Source organism: Lepisosteus oculatus, chromosome 15, assembly GCF_040954835.1.
Source record: "Lepisosteus oculatus isolate fLepOcu1 chromosome 15, fLepOcu1.hap2, whole genome shotgun sequence".
In the NCBI taxonomy this organism is placed as follows: Eukaryota; Metazoa; Chordata; class Actinopteri; order Semionotiformes; family Lepisosteidae; genus Lepisosteus; species Lepisosteus oculatus.
Window position 1 is genome coordinate 2,420,005 of NC_090710.1, and position 19,000 is coordinate 2,439,004.

The 19,000-nt window shown below is 40.7% G+C and overlaps 1 protein-coding gene across 2 annotated transcripts; it reads left to right on the top strand.

Moving 5' to 3' along the window:
* Nucleotides 1-639: 639 nt before the first annotated feature.
* On the top strand, nucleotides 640-15,430 carry LOC107079414 (cell surface glycoprotein CD200 receptor 2-like). Of its 2 annotated transcripts, none has more exons than XM_015363518.2 (7): nucleotides 640-824; nucleotides 2,252-2,326; nucleotides 5,476-5,781; nucleotides 7,092-7,355; nucleotides 8,259-8,382; nucleotides 9,025-9,073; nucleotides 12,299-15,430. In XM_015363518.2, exons 1-7 carry the CDS (start codon nucleotides 761-763, stop codon nucleotides 12,443-12,445), a joined length of 1,029 nt encoding a protein of 342 aa, XP_015219004.2. In that variant the 5' UTR covers nucleotides 640-760; the 3' UTR covers nucleotides 12,446-15,430. The 2 variants fall into 2 exon arrangements, with proteins under 2 accessions (XP_015219004.2, XP_015219005.2); XM_015363519.2 differs by lacking the exon at nucleotides 12,299-15,430 and adding an exon at nucleotides 10,385-11,158.
* Nucleotides 15,431-19,000: the final 3,570 nt, after the last annotated feature.

Sequence of the window (19,000 nt, forward strand, 5' to 3'; positions counted from 1 at the left end):
ATTTGAATCTTTCTAAAGAGAGTTACTGTAGCTATGCTGTAATTTGTAGGGAACTTGGTGTTCCTGAGTGAAGAATTTGTCAGTTTAGAACTGCCTCTCCTGCTTAGTGGGTGCATTTTAGAATAGGGAGATAGGCTCCGGGATATAATTTTGTGGCGTCCGGGTTAGAGAAAGACAGATTTAACTGTAGGTTATATTCTATTTAGTTTAGAAGTCAGTCTTGGGTGCCAACAGAAAACCTCTCCTGCGCATAGTCACTGTCTCGACCCTTCTCAAGAGTTCACCTCATTTAGTCTTCCTCACTAACAGACAAGTGCCTGATTGATCTGCCACTTCATTCTCCACTACTATGTACCATTTACAAGTGCCTAAAATTGAATTGTCTGATTAGTAATATTAACGTCACTGTAGCACTTCACTGTATCAGTAATATAGGTAACAACAAACCTGACTGCTGAGCTTGGATGAAAAGTGGACATTGGAAAAAGTGACTACCCTAGTATATAAATACAGCAAGTAGGCTTGAGAAGTTCTGTAAAGCCTGTGCACTCTGATAATCACACCACGTGGTTATGGTGGAAAAAATAGCCCAGGCAGCAGGAAATGAATGTGTCAAGACATTTTCTCAGTATCTGATAAGAACAGACAATGCTCTGCTGGATCACCAGTGGTTTATCTAAATGTAGGAGAGCCTGGCTGACTCGGACAGCTGCCTTGTAACAGTTTGGTGAGCACTGAAAGTCTTGGGACTGTTGAAGACATGACAGAGAACTGGATAATTAAGATTTTATGCTACTTTGCAGCTCTGAGTGTGGTGATTCATGGTAAGCCCATGTCTTTCTCAATATCCCAGGTGTATCTAAGATGTATATTGAATTCTCAGGTACTTTTTGAGTTCCTTTGAGTTTTAACAGAGCATTAAAGACTTGTGATTTTCAGACTGGATTTAAAATGTTACTGTCAAGTATTTTGTTATTTTATGTTGGATTCTCATTAACAAAACATTTTTGATTTAGTATATTTTAAGTATTTGAGGTGCATGAAACATCTCAGTAAATCAATATGTATATCAAAGCTCAGTGTCCCATAAAATTTCCTGATTCTTCACAATGACATTTTAGAGGAATGGTCACAAACCAGAGGGGACCATTTGACCCATCTAGCCCATTTGGTAGTGAGAAGTTAATTGATCTGAGGAACTCATCCAGAAGCAGAGGGTATCAGCTTTACAATATGCCTGGGCAACTTGCTCTACCCTCCCCTCAACCCTTTGTGTAAAGTCCAATGTTTTGACTTTTTCAGTGACTTTGATGATTTTGAAAACTTGTATGACTTCCCCTCATAGTTTCCTCTGTTTGAGACAGTTATTTCAGAAAGTCAGTGTAGGATATCCCTTAAAGGCCCTTAATACAATTGTTTGCTCTTTACTGGACTGATTCCAGAGCACCATCATCTTTATTGTAACCTGGTAACCAAAAAATTAACATTCTAAAACTCTAGAATATTAAAAATATAGCAAATTCTAAATGAGGCCTGTCTAGTGCATTGTACAATTGTAACACGGTATCCCTTAATTTGAATTACATACTATTGGCCAAATAGTATGTTAACTAACAGTTTGTTTGCCTTTTATTGCTTCCCCATATTGTCTGGGAAATGGAAATGATGTGTCAACATAAACCCTGAAGTGTCTTTTTGTTTTTCAAAAGTAGCTTCATTTAGCTCAAAGCTTCCCACTTTGTATTTATTGTTTTTTGTACTTGCAAAACTCATTGAAAAACTTGCATTTTTCTACATAAAAAATAATCTGTCAGGTGTTTGACCAGTCTTGAATTTTAGCTAAATGTTTTGGATTTTCATTTGCAGCTTATACAGTGCTTGCTACTGTATTTAATTATCATTGTGAGACAGGTCAGGTCAGGTCAGGTATCATCTGATAAAATTACTAGTTAAATAACTACACCAGAATCTATAACAGAAATATAAATTAGGGAAACAGCAGAGGTCCTAGTAAATATCTGTGTGGTACTCCACTATTTACATCACCACAATTTGAACCTTCATCCCTCATCTACACCCTCTGTTTTTATGTATTAACCATTTTAAAACAAATGCATACATTTCCCTTCCAGTTGTGAGTTTTAAATACACTTCCAAACAGTTTTCACTGGTGTCCCCTGGTTCATGTTTCACTCTTGATTCTGAAGACGTCCACTTGATCAACTTTGACTAATACTGATTTCCCTTGTAGGCAATGCTGCTAATGTCACTGAAGAAAAGCTACAGTCAACACCCATAACATCAACTAAACCATTGGGAGTAATGGGTAATCTTTCATTCCATTCACATGCTTTTATTTGCAGTATCAGTCATATACAGTACAATGTAATGAATTTGCCCCTCAAAAGAAAAAAAGGTTATGTTTATAAATTTATTTTAATGGGAAAGTAGAATATGATATAAGGTAATTCATGACAACAGAAACTAAATGAAGTAATTTCAGATTTAAAAAATAGGGACTGTTTTAATGAGAAAGAAAACAGTCACATTACATTTACACTGACAATTTGCATTTACATTGCCAACCAAACATAGCAATTTGTATTTGTGATTATTACATCAATATAAAGCAATATAAATAAGTACAATATTTATTTTATTATTGGCAATTCCAGGCATACTTGTGACCATATCACAACAAAATCAAACTTGCTGTTCAACACAGTGACCATAACAACTAGAACACTTTCACTTTAAATACATTTCAGAATGTAAAAGTCATTGCAGATATTTTGACTTCTTATCTGATCTTGGCATGTTTTGCCTTCAGTTTTCTCTTCAGCCTGTAATATACTACTCAATTAAATTTAAATCTGGAGATGGATCTGGACAGTATACTATTTCTAATATATTTTCCTAATGAACTTAAGTGAGCTATGCATTACATTACCTCCTCCATTACCTCCAAACTCCTCCAGTGTTTTTTTGGGGCATCTGCAGTTCCTTTTTTTCTCCACACCCTAACTGTAACGGGAGCCAGTCCAGGCTCCCATGAAGCGTAGTTCAGGACGTAAGTAAGAAAGTGGAGAAGGACATCAGGGGAAGGTATAGCGGCATAAGATGGGTAGACAGACAGTGGGGTGTGACGACAGTGATCCAGTGCTTGAGGGGTGTGGTAAGTGCAAACAAATTCAGACAGTCCAAAGGGGGAATCCGGGGCGCAGTTCAAAGTCCAAAACAGGGGGATCCATCCAAGACGATACAAACAAGGTTAAAATCTGGAATAGGATCCAGAACAGGGACAGGGAATAAAACCAAGGTAACGTATTTGACACAAACTAATTTTATTAAAACAGAAAATATGAAAATATGAAAACCCGTCTCAAGCTTTCTGAAACCAATTAAGTAGACTACATATTAAAAATGTATACCATTTTTAATTATTCAATTTTTAATTCCCAATTATTCAGTGCACACAACAAATTTCCAGGGGAATTTGGTGTACCACCTGGGGGCGCTCCACATACGACAGTTTGAGAAGTTTTTCCCTTACAGCTATTGACAATTTTCCTGTCATCAATTGCAAAAGCTGCAGGACATTTCAAATTTTTCATTTTTTGTATTTTCACTTTGACTTTGGACATGAAACACTGAAGTCAAAGAATAAAAAAGATTTAAAAAAAAAGGTTAACAACCCAACAATGAACACCGGTCCATCAAAAGACATCTATCAGCCAATTGCCCTAATATATGTGCTCTTTCAAAAAAACAGTTCAATGCAGTTAATTTATTTAATCAGCCCAAGAGGATAGAAGTGAATTGATTCAAAACTAGAAGAGTATAGTATTCATTGTGTAGGTTCCAGTTTAACATTCATTCTTTCAATACTTTTGGAGAGCACTGTACTTCATGTTAAGCTTTATGTTAGTGCTGCACTAATTGAAATAACAGTAATGTAATGGTGCAGCTAAAGTCCAGAATATGAATATTATGAGTGCATGAGATGCACAGTAATGGCAAACAAGAACAAATGCAAAGAACAAAATACAACAAGGAGAGATAATTTCCCTGCTGGTTGATAAGAAGTTTACAGTTTTACATAATGTCACTTTTTTGTTTTTACATATTACTGTATATGCAAATTCCACTACAAAAATATATTAACTCCTCTGACAAAACTACTCCAGCACAACCTACAGCCTTGCCTCCCAGCATGCCTTGCAGCGATTGGACAGCTGAGATTGGCCAGTGAGCTCTGGTGATGTCCAGGTCCCATTGTACCCAAACAGAGTGACCTTCTCATTCTGAGAAAGGTTGGTCTCCTGATTCCCACAATAAATCAATGCATGAAAAAGTGCTAAGACCACTCATCATGATGCTAATTACAGTGGCCAAACAGAGATGCCAGTAAGCTTAAACACATTTCTGACAGTCCAGGGATCCCGTGGAAATACACAGAAATTGTAAATAGGAAGAAAGAAGCAGGAAAATCCATCCAAGAAATTTGTTGTTCAAACGTCTGATGGTTTGTCAGTATCTGCAGTACACAGACGTCACAAGTCAGTGGATCATCTGGCTAAGAGAAGATTTTTAATGTGAGTTACCAAGCTGACTAGTATGAATAAAAGCAAGACAGCAGTGTAATAATGAAGAATGGTCTAAAAGACTGCAGATTGAGTCTCACTTTGTACAGAAAACTTGAAGAAAGATGAATCTGTAATACAAAAAAGAGAAAAGACATGGACAAGACACCACTAATTGCTTAATAAAAAGGCAAGGAGATTAAAGCAGTGCAACATTAAGGAGCAGAAGTTACAGAAGTTTTTTGTAACAATTATGAAAAAATATTATTTGTTCTGTGTAAATATATTACAAATGTCATCCCAAGAATAAAATGAAATCTAAACACAACCATCATATGTCTTGAAAGTAGCTATTTATCAGGCAGCCTTCACTCTGTTACTTTTAATACTGTGACCATTGCCAATAACTATTATATTTTCTCATATTGATAATTTGTCAACTTTTCGTTGATGTTAGTAATATGATAATTACTGAAAATCAAATAATTATAATTGAATACTACAAAACACTTGTTGCCTTTTAGTCAAAACACTGAGACAAATACATTTTTTCGTCTTTCTAATTTAGTGTTTTAAGCACAAATTTGTTTTTACTAAGGAAGGACACACCCCACATGAACAGTGAACACCGGTCCATTCCGGGCACACACACACACATGCAACACACCAGGGCCAATATTCCCAAAAGCCAATTAATCTACTGTACTAGTACTGTATGTCTTTGGACTGTGGGAGGAGACCAGCGCACCAGGAGGAAAACATTCAAAATCCACAAAGTTGGCACCCCAGTTCACTCTTCCAAGTGCCCCAGTGTTGAGAGGCAGCAAAGCTAACCACTGTGCCACCATGGTAGCCGAAGTCATGTGTTATTAATTCCATTTTATTTACACAGAACACAGAAGTGAGATTGTTGAACTGGACAGGAGTGTTGATCTGATGTGCACAAACCAGACCTGGAACAACACGATATTTGTTGTCTGGAAGAAAAAGAAAGGAGGGAAAGAGGAGTGTAATATAGCAAAGCGTACCATTGAGCCAGAAGTTAATTCCTGTAATGATGGAAAAAGGATACAAAACAGACAGAATGGAACATATCTGCACATCCCTCATTTTCAGTACAAGGATGAAGGGATTTACTACTGTGAGGTAGTTTATCAGGGAGGCTTGCACGCTTCACAGATCAACGTGTCTGCTAGAGGTAAGAAAAATCTATTTAATCGAAGGATTTTAATAAAGTGTCTCCACAAATTTTAGGTTTTACTGTGACATTATGATGGAATGGAATTCTTAGAAATGATTTGAAAGTTTTGGTTTTGTAAAAAATAGATCAGATTCCAGTTGTTTATGAACATACTTTTCATCATTACAACCATCTCCATTACATTTCAGTATGCAAAGATAAATTGTTCTGGAACTAAAACTCACGCATTCCACTGCAGTGCTTTCTGCACCTGCTTTGGAAACCCTGAAACATGACATTTAGCTGACATATTTAAATGCATTTCAAGGCGTAAGAAAGTTCTGTTCTTCTTGAAGGCAGTTCCACTGTGGTATGTACAGTATTTATGTTGAACAGCCCTCAGAGTTCAACAGCTCAACAGGATTCTGGAAACTCCCGTGGTCAGTTAGAAAGACTGAACTTTTAAATTTTCATTTCACCTTACACAAGTGAATTGTAAGTATAATTTATTATGTTTTGAAAGCAGCTTTCTACAAGAATGAAATGGACTGTATAAGATATTGTGAGAAAGCAGTTAGTCCAGATAAAATGGAGATTCCTATATGGACTTTCTGTGTTGCTCACTTGATGAGTCTGCAATCTGGAGGTCAGAAGGCAGATACTCTGTGCATGCTACTAGCCTGAGGGAGAAGAGCTGAGAAGGTACCTAAAGAACTAAGAGTTTTTGAAAACATTCAGTCAGTAGCTTATAGAGGAACTTAGGTTTTTGTTTGGTGTTTGTTTGGTTTGTGATGTCTTTTTTTGTTCCCTGCACTCTAAACAGAATAGCTCTGGTTTTAACCTTACAGCTATTATAGCTATATGTGTGTCTATTGTCCTTGACCATGTGATCTAAACCCTATTTTAAATATCTTGTTACAACAAGCCCAGTGGGCTGTCACAATATATTCATCTTTAGAACATATTGTAACGCAACGGCAGCGAAGGGCTATCCCGCCCCGCTTCTGACACCAATGTAACGCAACGGGGGCTCAGGCGGGCGCCCTTTGCCGCATCTGGTCGGCCCAAAGTATAGGTGGCTCGAACCCGGGACTTCCGCGTCTCTCTGTAGCGACCTAGCCCCGTGAGCCAAAGAGAGATCTCTCCACAGCCCAGTAGCTGTGGTCCTGCTATCACAGGGAAGGGCGGTGACGTCACCCGCTCTGGTACGCCGGCTCTTACACAGTGCCTGTCGGCCGTAAGCGTTACAATATATTCAGAATATCCAGATGTGAACATTTCCTGGAGTAAGTTTTGAATTGACAGCTATCTTGCCTCTCTTCCTCAAGTTCCACCGAAGATAAATTTGGTGTATGACATCACCCAGAAGATGGCCACTTGTACAGCAGCGAACAGTAAACCAGCTGCCAACATTTCCTGGATTGGAGTGTCGAACTGGACCAAGAAAACCACCAAGAACCCAGATCACACGTACACTGTGGAGAGCTCGGCCAGCATCCCTGACAACACATCCCTGCAGAGTGTGTCCTGTGTAGTTGAGCACCCAGTTTGGAAGGAGGATGTACATAAGACCCTCGGACTACCTCTTGAAAGTATGTCACATGCTACTAACAACTTTACAGTGAAGAGAATTGCTTAGTCTGTCATTAGTTTGTATATTGCAAGTTTAGAAGCAAACAAGAAGTTGACAAAAAGGAGTGAGATGACTTTTAATAGCACAAGTGTCACAGGGCTCAAATTACAAAGTACAGTAAAGTCTCAAGTCTTTCAGTTCACCACTTTAATTTAATTTCTCAGTGTTTGAGTTTAATATGAATTAGATTTATCATTAGTCTGTGTTTTTGTTCTGTACATTAGACACTGGAAAGTGCATTTGTGAGATTCTGGAGTAATTCATTCTCAAAGAAATTGTCAAAGGGATTAAGAAAGTAAAAATGTACAGGAAACAAATCCTAACCTTTCTATCAGTGTCACTTGTTCTGTGAGTCATTTTGACTCTATTATTTTTGGTGCTGAGAGACAAATCTGCAAAGAAACTAAAATGAGTTATAGCCAAAACCTTTTCAGGTTCTGAAATGTATTACCCTTTTCCACACAAGGAAAGAAAAAAATCAACAATTAGTTACTTAATTTAACGTTGAAATATCCAAATGAATTACTTTTTTTTAGGGCGGGGGGGGGCAGCAAATATGTTGCCGTGTAGCGCTCGATACCTCTGTGCTACCTGTGTGGAGTTGGTATGTTCTACCCGTGTTCACATGGGTTTCCTCTGGGTGCTCTGGTTTCTTCCCATGTTCTAAAGACAAACTGGTAGATTAATTGACTTCTGGTGTGTGCCCTGTGGTGGACTGGTAGCCCACCCATTCTGTCTTCCACCCATTGCTAGTCAGGTTAGAATCCAGCTTCGCCACAACCTTGTACTAAATAAAACTTTTTTTTTAGAAAATGGCCAAATGTTTGTTGATGCAGCAATGACAAAGTACATTTTCTTTTAGATCTGGGTTTGTCTTTCTCATCTTTCCCTCTCACGTGGACGATCATTTCTGTAAGCTTATCCAGCTTAGTAGGTCTTAGTCTTGCAGTGTCCTTCTTTGTGAGAAATCATCTGAGCAAAATCAGGTGTGTATCATTAGCCTTTTTTACACATTTTATTAATTATTTAAATTAGCATTCCTGTGAAACTGCTGCATGCTGCAAACTGTAAATGTAAAACTCATATTAGTTTGTGACGTAACAAATGTAATATCTTACAGTATTATCATTATACTGTTCTTGCAAGAGATCTATTTTCTTTTCATGGTTTGCAATTTCCCACAAAGGCAAAGCTGTCATTGGGTGACTCTGGCCACATAACTGCAATTAATCCTCTTTAAGGAGGTCCATAGAATGTAAGATTTTGACCTGAAATGGGGTCTACATACTGTATACAGCAACAAAACAGAATGAAAGGGGGGAAACTGCTTGTTGTCTGCTAGAGATACAGTATATGGTTAAGTGCTTGCAAAAGGCTATTTCTCCACTCTTCATTCTGTTTTGTCACTGTACTCCCTAAAGTGCTGCTGCTGTGATCATCTGCACATGTGTCAGTAAACCTTACCAACATGGATCTGAACTGCGTGACACTGGAATTTCATTTGTTCAACACTTTGTAATAACAAGTAAAGAAAACTGCCTTTAGTTCTTCATAATTTGCAATATGTTATGTGCTACCATTTGCTAGTACAGTAATCATAATGCAATTAAATATTTTGTGTTCCATAGAAATTGCTGCAAATCCAGAATTCCTGTGTCAACTCTAAAAAAAAAAAAGGTAAGTGAAGTGTGAGATAATTTTACATGAAGTGGTTTCATTGTCGTATAATGTCATTTCCTTCCCTCATGTTACTCTAAGAAGTGGATGTAATGGGAATGTTTTAAATAACATTAGTTTGTTGCAACTGTTGTGTTATTGCTCAGGAAAGATAAAATAACAGTCAAATTAAAGAAACAGCCATCAGTGCTATTACCATTGTTCTATATTTCCCACAGTCAACATTAACAATTCTTGCAGTTTAAGAAATTACAATGAATTGGTGAATTAATCAATCTAATAAAAACTTCTGATCAAGTTCATCAAGCCAGCTGTCCTCTCTATCTAAAGGACATTGGCTTCAAGTGAGTCATTGATAAATTATGTCACCTCGAGGAAGTGAGACTTGACTATTTACAAAAACCTGATCAAGATATTTCTTGCTTTTTGAGAATGGTGCTTAGCTTGACTACTTCATAGCTCCAGGGTTTGATCTCTGTGTTAGACACATGTCTCTGTGGGTTTGCATGTTCTCCCATGTTCTCTTGGGCTGTGGCCAGGCACACTGGTTTTCTTTTACCTCACAAAGACCTACAGCTTAAGGCTGCCTGGCTACTTTAATTTGTGACATTCTTGGAGGAGGTTGTTCCCAGTACAAGTACAGAGTCTGGGTGTATGAGACTGTGGGTCTCTGGGACTATGGAGAGTTAAAACCCTACAAGCTCGATGAACTGAATGGTTTTCTCTCATTTCTAACATTTCCATTACAGACTGGAGTTAAACACCTAAGAGGTATTAATTAATATGGGCATCATTTTGGATTTATTGCATGACGTTTAGCCAGTCATCTATCCACCTTTTACTACATACAGTATCTTTTGTACATATGTGTTGGCAGCTGGTTTACTGCATAACAGAGTCCTATAATCCATGCTGGGGACAGATGACCATGTAAACCATGAGGAATAATTTCTATGTTCCTTGCGTGTGACCAGGTTTCAGGTAGTTAATGAAGGAATGGTGACCATTATATCGCCTGTTAGTAGAGCAGTGCCTTGCTTAGTAGTCTGAGTGCAGGACTCATGTTACCACCTGTTGTCCCTCAGCTGCTTGCTCTGGATGAGTAATTTGCAAGAACATTTGTGAGTACACTGATACCAAATAGCTTTGCTCTGATCATAAATTCTCCCTCAAAATCTAAACCTATGCAAACTCTGCCTATTGGCTTCAACGCAAGTAGCTTGCTAAGTCATGAGCCCTCAAGGTAAATGCGTACATTTTTTGGACACATTACACCTCCAATTAATGCTTTGCCTCATGCTTATTTAACAGGATCTGCAGAATGATGAAACATGTACTGTGTATATATAACCGACCAATGCAGTCTTCAGGACATAAAATGAAGTGTGGCTTGATGGATCAAATGGGAATAACGTGATAGATTTCAGGACACACGTGACAAAGACAGATTCACACTCGCCTTGGATGCTCAAGTGTTCATCACTTACACCTGTGTAATCTCATTGGTGGCCCTGTCCTGTCAACTTGGGTTTGAGGCCTGAGCCAAACCAAGGAAACAGCAATCCAGTTCTTGCTCATTTGTACTCATTCTTCCTTGTAGGACTCCTGCACAAGTCAGAGTCTGGCATATAAACTCAGTAAATCACTGTTTTATTAAGCAGCTGTCCTACAAGAAAGAATGAATTAAACAATTATTATGTTTAGCTCTTGTTTTCACTTATTTTCTACACTTCCTTCAGCCCAGAAATAGTGTAAATGCACACACCAAAGAATACTGCATGACTTCATTTGAACCCTATGTCCTTTTTTCCTCAAAAAACTGTTTCACAAATAACAGCTAAACAGCTTCTCAAAACCATATCTCTTGAGACTGTCAACTTCAGGCTCAAGTCCTTCCATCGCCCCTGCAAGAGACTGAAACAACCAGCAGAGTGAGCTGGAGCTGCTGGCCTTCATATCTGAGGCTGTTATCAATTATGTGGTTAGAACTTTCCTGCCTGAAACTTGCACTTCATAGCACAACCACATACTGTTAGATTCCACCCTGTTATGCAGTTTGCTTTTTAATAAAGGTCTTTTCTTTCACTTTTGTGTCTCCTGTACATCTGCAGTATAACCATAGGAGCTTCTTAGACAGGTTGTCATTGCTAATGTAAAACTGTTGTCAGCTGATTTGTCTAGTCAAATAAAAGGTTTACTTTCCAAAGCCAGTGAGATCTTTAGTAAAGTAAAATGATTTTAAAATATTATTGATGTTCTGTTTATACTGTATGGTAATTAGTAAAATCAGGGTACAAGTTAATTTGTTATTAACAATGAATACAGTACAGTATTTACCCTTAAGTACCACATAAAGAAATGCTCCTTGTTTGCAAAGTTGTCTAGTTACTAATACAACATTCACAGGCTTTTCTAACCTCACTCATGTGAAGTTGTGGACATTGTTAACTGCAGCAGTGTTTTATGCTGCTGAAGATGAGCCTAATGGCCCTCTGGTATGTGCAAGTATTCTGTTCTTAAACCCACATAATCTAGGACTGTCTCTGAACAGAAAGTTCTGAAGTTTCAAATCATAACCACTTCCTGTTTCCACTAATTAAGGTGTGAGGTGGTCTAATCAACTCCCAGAAACTTTGGCTGAACTGTGTAACTCCGGTGTTGTGACCCTGCAGATTACTGTACAGAGGCAGAATACCTCATGTCACTATTTTCACAGATGGTCTTACAGAGAGAGGCCAGCGGAGTGTGGTACAGACCAGTTAAAATTGTGTTTTTTTATTTAACTGACACAAACCTGCTCTCTGGATCTCTGCAGTGAATCCATTTCTTTTCACTATTTACAAAAGGAACACAACAATGTCTTAATAATTAAATATGGAAGTCATGGTAATCTGAAATATTTAAAATCATTAACAGTTACTTGAATGCCTTCCCACGTTAGGGAAGTGATCAGCAGTACTCACTCTTGGTTACAGTAAAGTACCCAAGTACCCACAAATCAGCACGCGACAGGAACAGTAGATACCGGGCCTGCAGTTCTGTTCTACCAGATGCTAGCAATTACAATAGGATTTGTCCATCTAGTTTAAACCCCCCAAAAAACATCCACAATGGATAAAAAAAAGCAAATTAACAACCTAGTCTCCACTAACAAGAAAAATAAATGCAATGGAGGACTCATGACACAGTCACATCTTTGTCATGTCCTTGTCATTTCACCCCCAGAAAAAACGCAACACGCCATCCTTGAATCAAGAACACAGAAACACCCCTCCAGGATTCTCTTCCACACTGTCATCCACTGTGATAGTCTCCTGGGGACTTCCTCAACTCACTCCAGCATCCAGTCTGGAAAAACAAGTCTGGTGTTAGATTAGAGTCTAGGGCCCAGTTCCTGGTATAACCCATAAAAGCAAGAGAAGTAATATTAAACTGTCCGTAGCAAGGGCAGCAGGAACTGAATTTTCTTGAGTGTGGTGTGGCTATTAACATAATGACCCCTTCTATTGATTTGATTAGGCTGAAAATGAAAATAGAGATGTTGTAATGGAAATGAGGTTTATGTAATTAAAACAGAAATTATTCCTCAACTGTGTAAACTTACGACCAGTTTTTACATTAATTCATATGACAAAGAAGAGGTTTGTCAGGGATTTCTTGAAAAAAATTGTAGTCATGTAAACAAAATATGTATGTTTTCTATATTTCTTTTCTTGTATTTTGTATTCTGCCGTTCAGCATACTATAAAGTCTTTTAATGGTTTTACGCTCTACTATATATTGTACCTTGTACATGTAATCTACAGTATCTACAGTTAATTACCTGGTTTTGTTTCAGTTAGTTGCAAAGATCTTGCTAATTCCAGGAGACATTTTCTTAACTATTGTGTTAAAATATCAAAAGTGTATATTATGATTTTGTTCAAATAAGACAGTAAATGTGCCACTAGGTGTCGCCATACAATAGTTTCCAGCAGAAGATGTAAGTTCAGTTGGTTGCATAAGCAATGTAAAGTTCAGAATACTTTCAAACATTAAGAAATCAACCACATTGTCATACTGAACTGTGTATAGGTCCTACAATGCTTCAAAACATATTTGTATAGGTAAACATTCTAAAGCATTTTCTCATTATATAAACACATCTAAAAGTATTTGTTCAGGTGGGTAGCTGCGTCGACATGCGTAGGCTGCAAAGGAACAAGTAATAGGTTTATTCCAGTACTAGCATACTTAGTTAAAAGTATGTGTGACTAGTGATGTTTAGTAAGACCTTAACCTTTGATTTGGTAAATCCCTAATGGGTGTGTTGAACCACAAAGGAAATAAACATATACAATATGCAATTATAGTTTAATTCTTTCATAAGGCTGCATTCCACATTTGCACTTTTCTTAGAACTTGAGATTGCAATCAACAGAATGTTTATTTAGTCATGTAAAACTGACATTATAAGGCGTTCTCTGGTCCTCCCCTTGAATACAGGTACTTCAGATGAACAGGAAATGCAAACATTATGATTCATTTCCTTATCAAATCATGCACCGGTTGACCTTTCCTCAGCCATATATTTTTGTTGTTGCTGTCGATGGTATTGTAACGAAACTATTTTGGCACATAAATGAAAGCCAGCGATTATATTGAGACTGGCACTCGTTAGTTCCTTGTGTCACAGGGTGAAAGAAATGAGTCTCTGTTTGGGTGACGGATTGGTATTTCCTTGTTCTTAAGATTCGCATTGATCAAAGTGCCTTGTGTAGACACTCGTTAATTACCACACAGTTCAGAGTGGACATGCGGGATTGCAAAACAGGTCTGACTGGGCCTCGGACTGTGAAGGAGGCTCTGAAACGGGGTGCAACTACACAATGCATCATTACGCCTGGCCCTCTGTATACAGCCAGTTGATCAATAAGCCCTGAGCAGTTAGCAATTACAAAGGCTGCTAGGACCCTTCTTCCTTTGCCACAGGTTCTATGTCCCAGAACCACCAGCGCATCTTCATGCCAATGACAGATATTATTAATGTTTAAGTGCCCTTTTTATTTTCTAGTGACTACAACATTCATCACTACCCCAAAACCACTTCCACAACACAAAAAGTATCTCAATGGGGAAACTTTTGATTCCAGAGGGTCACCAGTTAATAAAAAAGGCACTTGAAAGTCTGTATTACTCCATGCAGCACAATTATATCTATATATTCAAAAACTAACATTCATGCTCAGCAGTCTCTGAAGGGAAGAGGAAGAATAACTGGTCCAATTGCCCTAGTCTGTGCAGTGGCCAGTGTTACACCACGGAAAACCAGGGAGTGAGGTGGACTGTCCGTCTTGTGTAGAGGAGCTCCCTGGAGGAAGAGAGCACTGCTCTGTTAAAGTCCAGGCTTCTAATGTCCCCTCCTGTCTGCCCATTCCCCTCAGTGAGGTTTTGCCACTGTCTCAGTCAGGGGCAGGTGTGTGCAGCTTATTACAGGGGAAGCTTGAAGAAACAATGCAGATGCAGATTGCCTTTTGTTTGCTCTCCTGCCCCCCTCTGCCCGAGTTGTGATTCAAACTGGTTCAACACCAGTTTCAACACTTCCATGTTTAGCTGTGGAAATTGAGCTAACATTATGCTCCTCCATTCTGGTCAACTACCTCCTGCCCCACCATCTGCCTTTGATGACTTTGATTAGGGGAAGGAGACAAACACACAGGGAAAGGACAAACACCGATACTGACTGCTGGCATACTGTGACATTAACTTTGTGACTTCCCAGAAGTCCAAGCTCAAACTGGTCTGCTACAGCATATACAGTATTCTGACAGAAGAAATATGTCTGGACTCTTCTCTGAAGACCAGGTGTAAGTTCACATAACACCTGAGAGACGAAAGACTAACACAAATACAGGGGGGTTGAAGGAGAGCATTTATAGAAGAATTGTATTTTGGGCATGTTATATATTTATTTAATTACAAACAATTTAATCTCTAAAAACCTCTTTTATTTTAGTGATATGATATTGGCTTCCATGTTTTATAGTATGAGATTTAGTCCAATTTAGTGTTTTATTGGATAGAGTATGGAGCTTAAGTTGTGTAAAAACAGGAATAATCTTTGCAGCCAGCAAGAAGGTTCTAAAATAAAGCAGGTGGATATTTGCATTGAATTTATAACTTAATAGGGTGTCAAACATCTAATCACGTACTTAATAAATGTCATGAGACTTAAAGTGCTTCTACAGTATGAATCATTGTTCATTTGTCAATGCACGACAATACAGTCGGCAGTGAAATGCATTTTCTGCAAGCTCACCAAGGAGAGATAGGACAGAATTTGATAAGTTACAAGAAGAATACAATAAATTATGCATTAACAATTTACAAAAAAAAAGTAGGCAGCGAAAAAACCCAGGCGAGAAAAACGTTTGGGTAATTACTGGTGGCTGCTTGCAGGCTTCGGTGTCGTTTTCCAGACGTAGTAGGGAAAACTGATTGTGGTATGGGTGACTGGGGTCCTTGAGTACAATCCTGCATTTCTTGTGGCATCTAACAGAGTAGATATCCTCCATCAGAAAACGTACAAAGAACCCTATGCAGGTCGTGTCCAATGCCTGGAGCAAACAAATTCAATAGGGCAAGACGAAGTCGGAGTCGGGTAAGCAGGCACTGTCGATAGCTAAAGAAACAGAAAAGAGTTTAGACAAACCCAAAAGAGCAAGACGAAGTCTGGGTCGGGTAGGCAGGTTGTAATGATATCCAGGCTAGAAAAAAGGGTTTTTGCTTTGATCTCAAACGAGAGATGAGGCTCAGGAAAACAGTTGACTATATAATACCATGCAGTGAAGTGATAGGATGATAAATTTGTGCGCTGTCGTTTTCGGGAATTGGATCGGTCTGGTGTCTGATTAACTGTGGTCGGAGGAATGCGCCTGCATTTGTGAGAATTAGAAAGGTTAGGTGTCTGATTATGTGAAAGCGTGACATCCTCGATGTCTGGTAGCACGCAGCCGGTGATAATCTGCGCTGATTTCACCACCTGCAGTACTTTGCGATCCCTGGCCGAGCCAGGCCGTATGCAGCCAGTCAGGATACTCTCAACAGTGCACCTGTAGAAGTTAAGATAAGCTCACTTTATTAGCCCTATACAATTTCTTGCATTAGGAATTTGTCATACCCCAGCTTGCTCTCCATGAGACACACAGACAGTGTTAGGAATCCCTGGTGAGAAGATACACGGATCCTGTGCAGACGCAGGCACGGGTGATAGATGAGGCAGGCGAACAAACCAGAACGAGAGGCAAGGTCATAGTCAAAAGGCGAAAGGCAAGTCGTAATCCAGGAAGTTCACCGGTAGCAGACAGTCCGAGTCGAGAGGCGAGGTGCAAAGTCGAAAAGGCAGAAGGGGAATCCAAAAACCAGAATAAACGAGGTACGGGGAAAAACGCCAGGTAGAGCTCTCAAGGAGTAGACTCAATACCGAGCAGTGGGAAGCAGGTGCAGATGGTTTAAATAACAGTGCGCACCGCAATGAGTGTGCGCAGGTGGTTTAACTCGTGCGGCGGCGTTTGTTGATAATCACCCGCTGCTGGGACTGATTAGCTCGCTTACGCTTTGTCTTTGACTGCCTGGTTGTCGTGACAGTACCCCCCCCTTCACGGGCGGCTCCCGACGCCCGAGACGGCCGATCGGGATAATCCCTGTGGAAGTCTCCGATTAGCGCAGGGTCCAAAATATCCCTCTCCGGAACCCAGGATCTTTCTTCAGGGCCATAACCCTCCCAGTCAACCAGATACTGAAGGGTACCGCGGTTCCATCTAGAGTCGAGGATCTTGTGGACTGTATATGCCTGGTGCCCCCGAATGCGACGCGGGGGTGGCGGGCGACGTTGGGGAGCCGCCAGAGGTGAGCGGTAGAAGGGTTTCAGGAGGGAGACGTGGAAAGACGGGTGGATTTTAAGGGTGGGGGGAAGTGCAAGACGGAAGGTAACTGGGGTGATCCGGGAGAGTATCCTGAAGGGGCCGATATACCTAGGCCCGAGCTTCTTGGAAGGCAGGTGTAGAGGTAGGTTCCTTGTTGAAAGCCAAACAAACTGGCCTCTGCGAAAACGGGGGGCTGGTCTGCGGTGTCGGTTTGCGAATTTGGCCTGGCGCTGGGATGACTTGGTGAGAGCTGTCCTCGCCATTCTCCAGGTCCTGCGCAGCTTGGAAATATATTGACGCACCGACGGCACCGCCGTGTCCGGAGGGTTGGCAGGAATGAGAGTGGGTTGATAACCTAGTGAGCAGAGGAAGGGAGAGAGACCTGTGGAGGAGGAGGTAAGAGAATTATGGGCATATTCTGCCCAGGGAAGTAGCGATGACCAGTCATCCTGCGAGTTGGAAGTGAAGGCTCTCAAAAAGGTAAGGAGGCTTTGGTTGGTCCGCTCCACCTGACCATTGGCCTCAGGATGATAACCCGAAGTCAGAGATACATGGGTCCCTAAAGCTTGGCAGAACGCTTTCCAAAAGGCCGAGACAAATTGAGGTCCCCTGTCTGAGACCACATCGTTGGGCAACCCATGTATCCGAACGACCTGTTGCACAAACAGTGATGCCATTTCCTGGGCTGTGGGCAATGCTGGGAGGGGGACGAAATGGGCTGCCTTGGAAAAACGATCAGATATCACCAAGATTACTGTATGACCTTGACTGCAAGGAAGGTCCGTAATGAAGTCCACAGCTATGTGGGACCAAGGACGGTGTGGGATCGGAAGAGGGTGAAGGAGACCGGTCTTCTTGGCACGCGGAGTCTTGATCCTGGCACAGACCGGGCAAGCTCGGACGTACTCTGCAACATCTGATCGCATGGAAGGCCACCAGAAATCTCTGGTGAGTAGGTCCAGAGTGCGTCTGCACCCGGGATGGCCTGCAAACCGAGAGTCATGCCCCCATTGCAGGACAGCAGAACGCAAGTTGTCCGGTACAAAAAGCTTATCCGGGGGGCAGCACACAGGAACTATAGCTCCCTTGAGGGCACGTCTGATCTGATCTTCAATAGAGCAGTGGATCGCCCCGAGGATTCTGTTAGGTGAAATGATTGGTTCCGGTGTGTAGTCCAGATCCTGGGGATCATGGAGCCGAGAGAGAGCATCAGCCCTCCCATTCTTCGAGCCAGGTGTATAGGTGATCACAAAATTAAATCGAGAAAAGAAAAGAGACCAACGGGCCTGACGGGAATTGAGGCGTTTGGCCGACTGAATGTAGGCCAGGTTCTTATGGTCCGTGATAATGACAAAGGGGTGATGAGCCCCCTCCAACCAGTGTCTCCATTCCTCCAGGGCCAGCTTGATAGCCAAGAGTTCACGATTACCAACATCATAATTAACCTCAGCAGGGGAGAGTTTCCTCGAAAAGAAGGCACAGGGATGTGGAATCTGCTTATCCCCGTGGCGCTGGGAGAGGACCGCCCCAACCCCATAGGCTGAGGCGTCCACCTCCACTATGAATGGCTGAGAGGGATCCGGGTGTCGTAGAAAAGGTGCCGAACTGAAGAGTTGTTTTAAGCGTAAAAATGCCTGGTTAGCCTCCGGGTTCCATTTACCCAAGCCTGGTCGATTGCGGGTTAGAGCGATGATAGGCGCCACGACGGAGCTAAAGTTCCGGATGAAACGTCTATAAAAGTTGGCAAAACCTAGAAAACGTTGAATTTGCTTTAAGTTACGAGGGGCTGGCCAGTCATTGATGGCCGCCACCTTAGCAGAGTCCATTTCTACACCAACTGAGGAAATGATGTAACCCAGGAAGTGAATTTTAGAAGCATGGAAAACGCACTTCTCAAGCTTGGCGTAGAGTTTGTTGTTAATGAGTCTAGTCAGGACCTCCTGGACGTGGTGGACATGATCCCTAGGGTTGGCAGAAAAGATGAGGATATCATCCAGGTAAACCAAAACAAAATTCCCAATAA

Coding starts and splice junctions, on each gene's coding strand:
- LOC107079414 (XM_015363518.2), top strand. CDS start 761: ATGACAGAGAACTGGATAATTAAGATTTTATGCTACTTTGCAGCTCTG. Junction 825..2,251: donor TCTGAGTGTGGTGATTCATG/GTAAGCCCATGT, acceptor TTTCCCTTGTAG/GCAATGCTGCTAATGTCACT. Junction 8,383..9,024: donor AATCATCTGAGCAAAATCAG/GTGTGTATCATT, acceptor TGTGTTCCATAG/AAATTGCTGCAAATCCAGAA.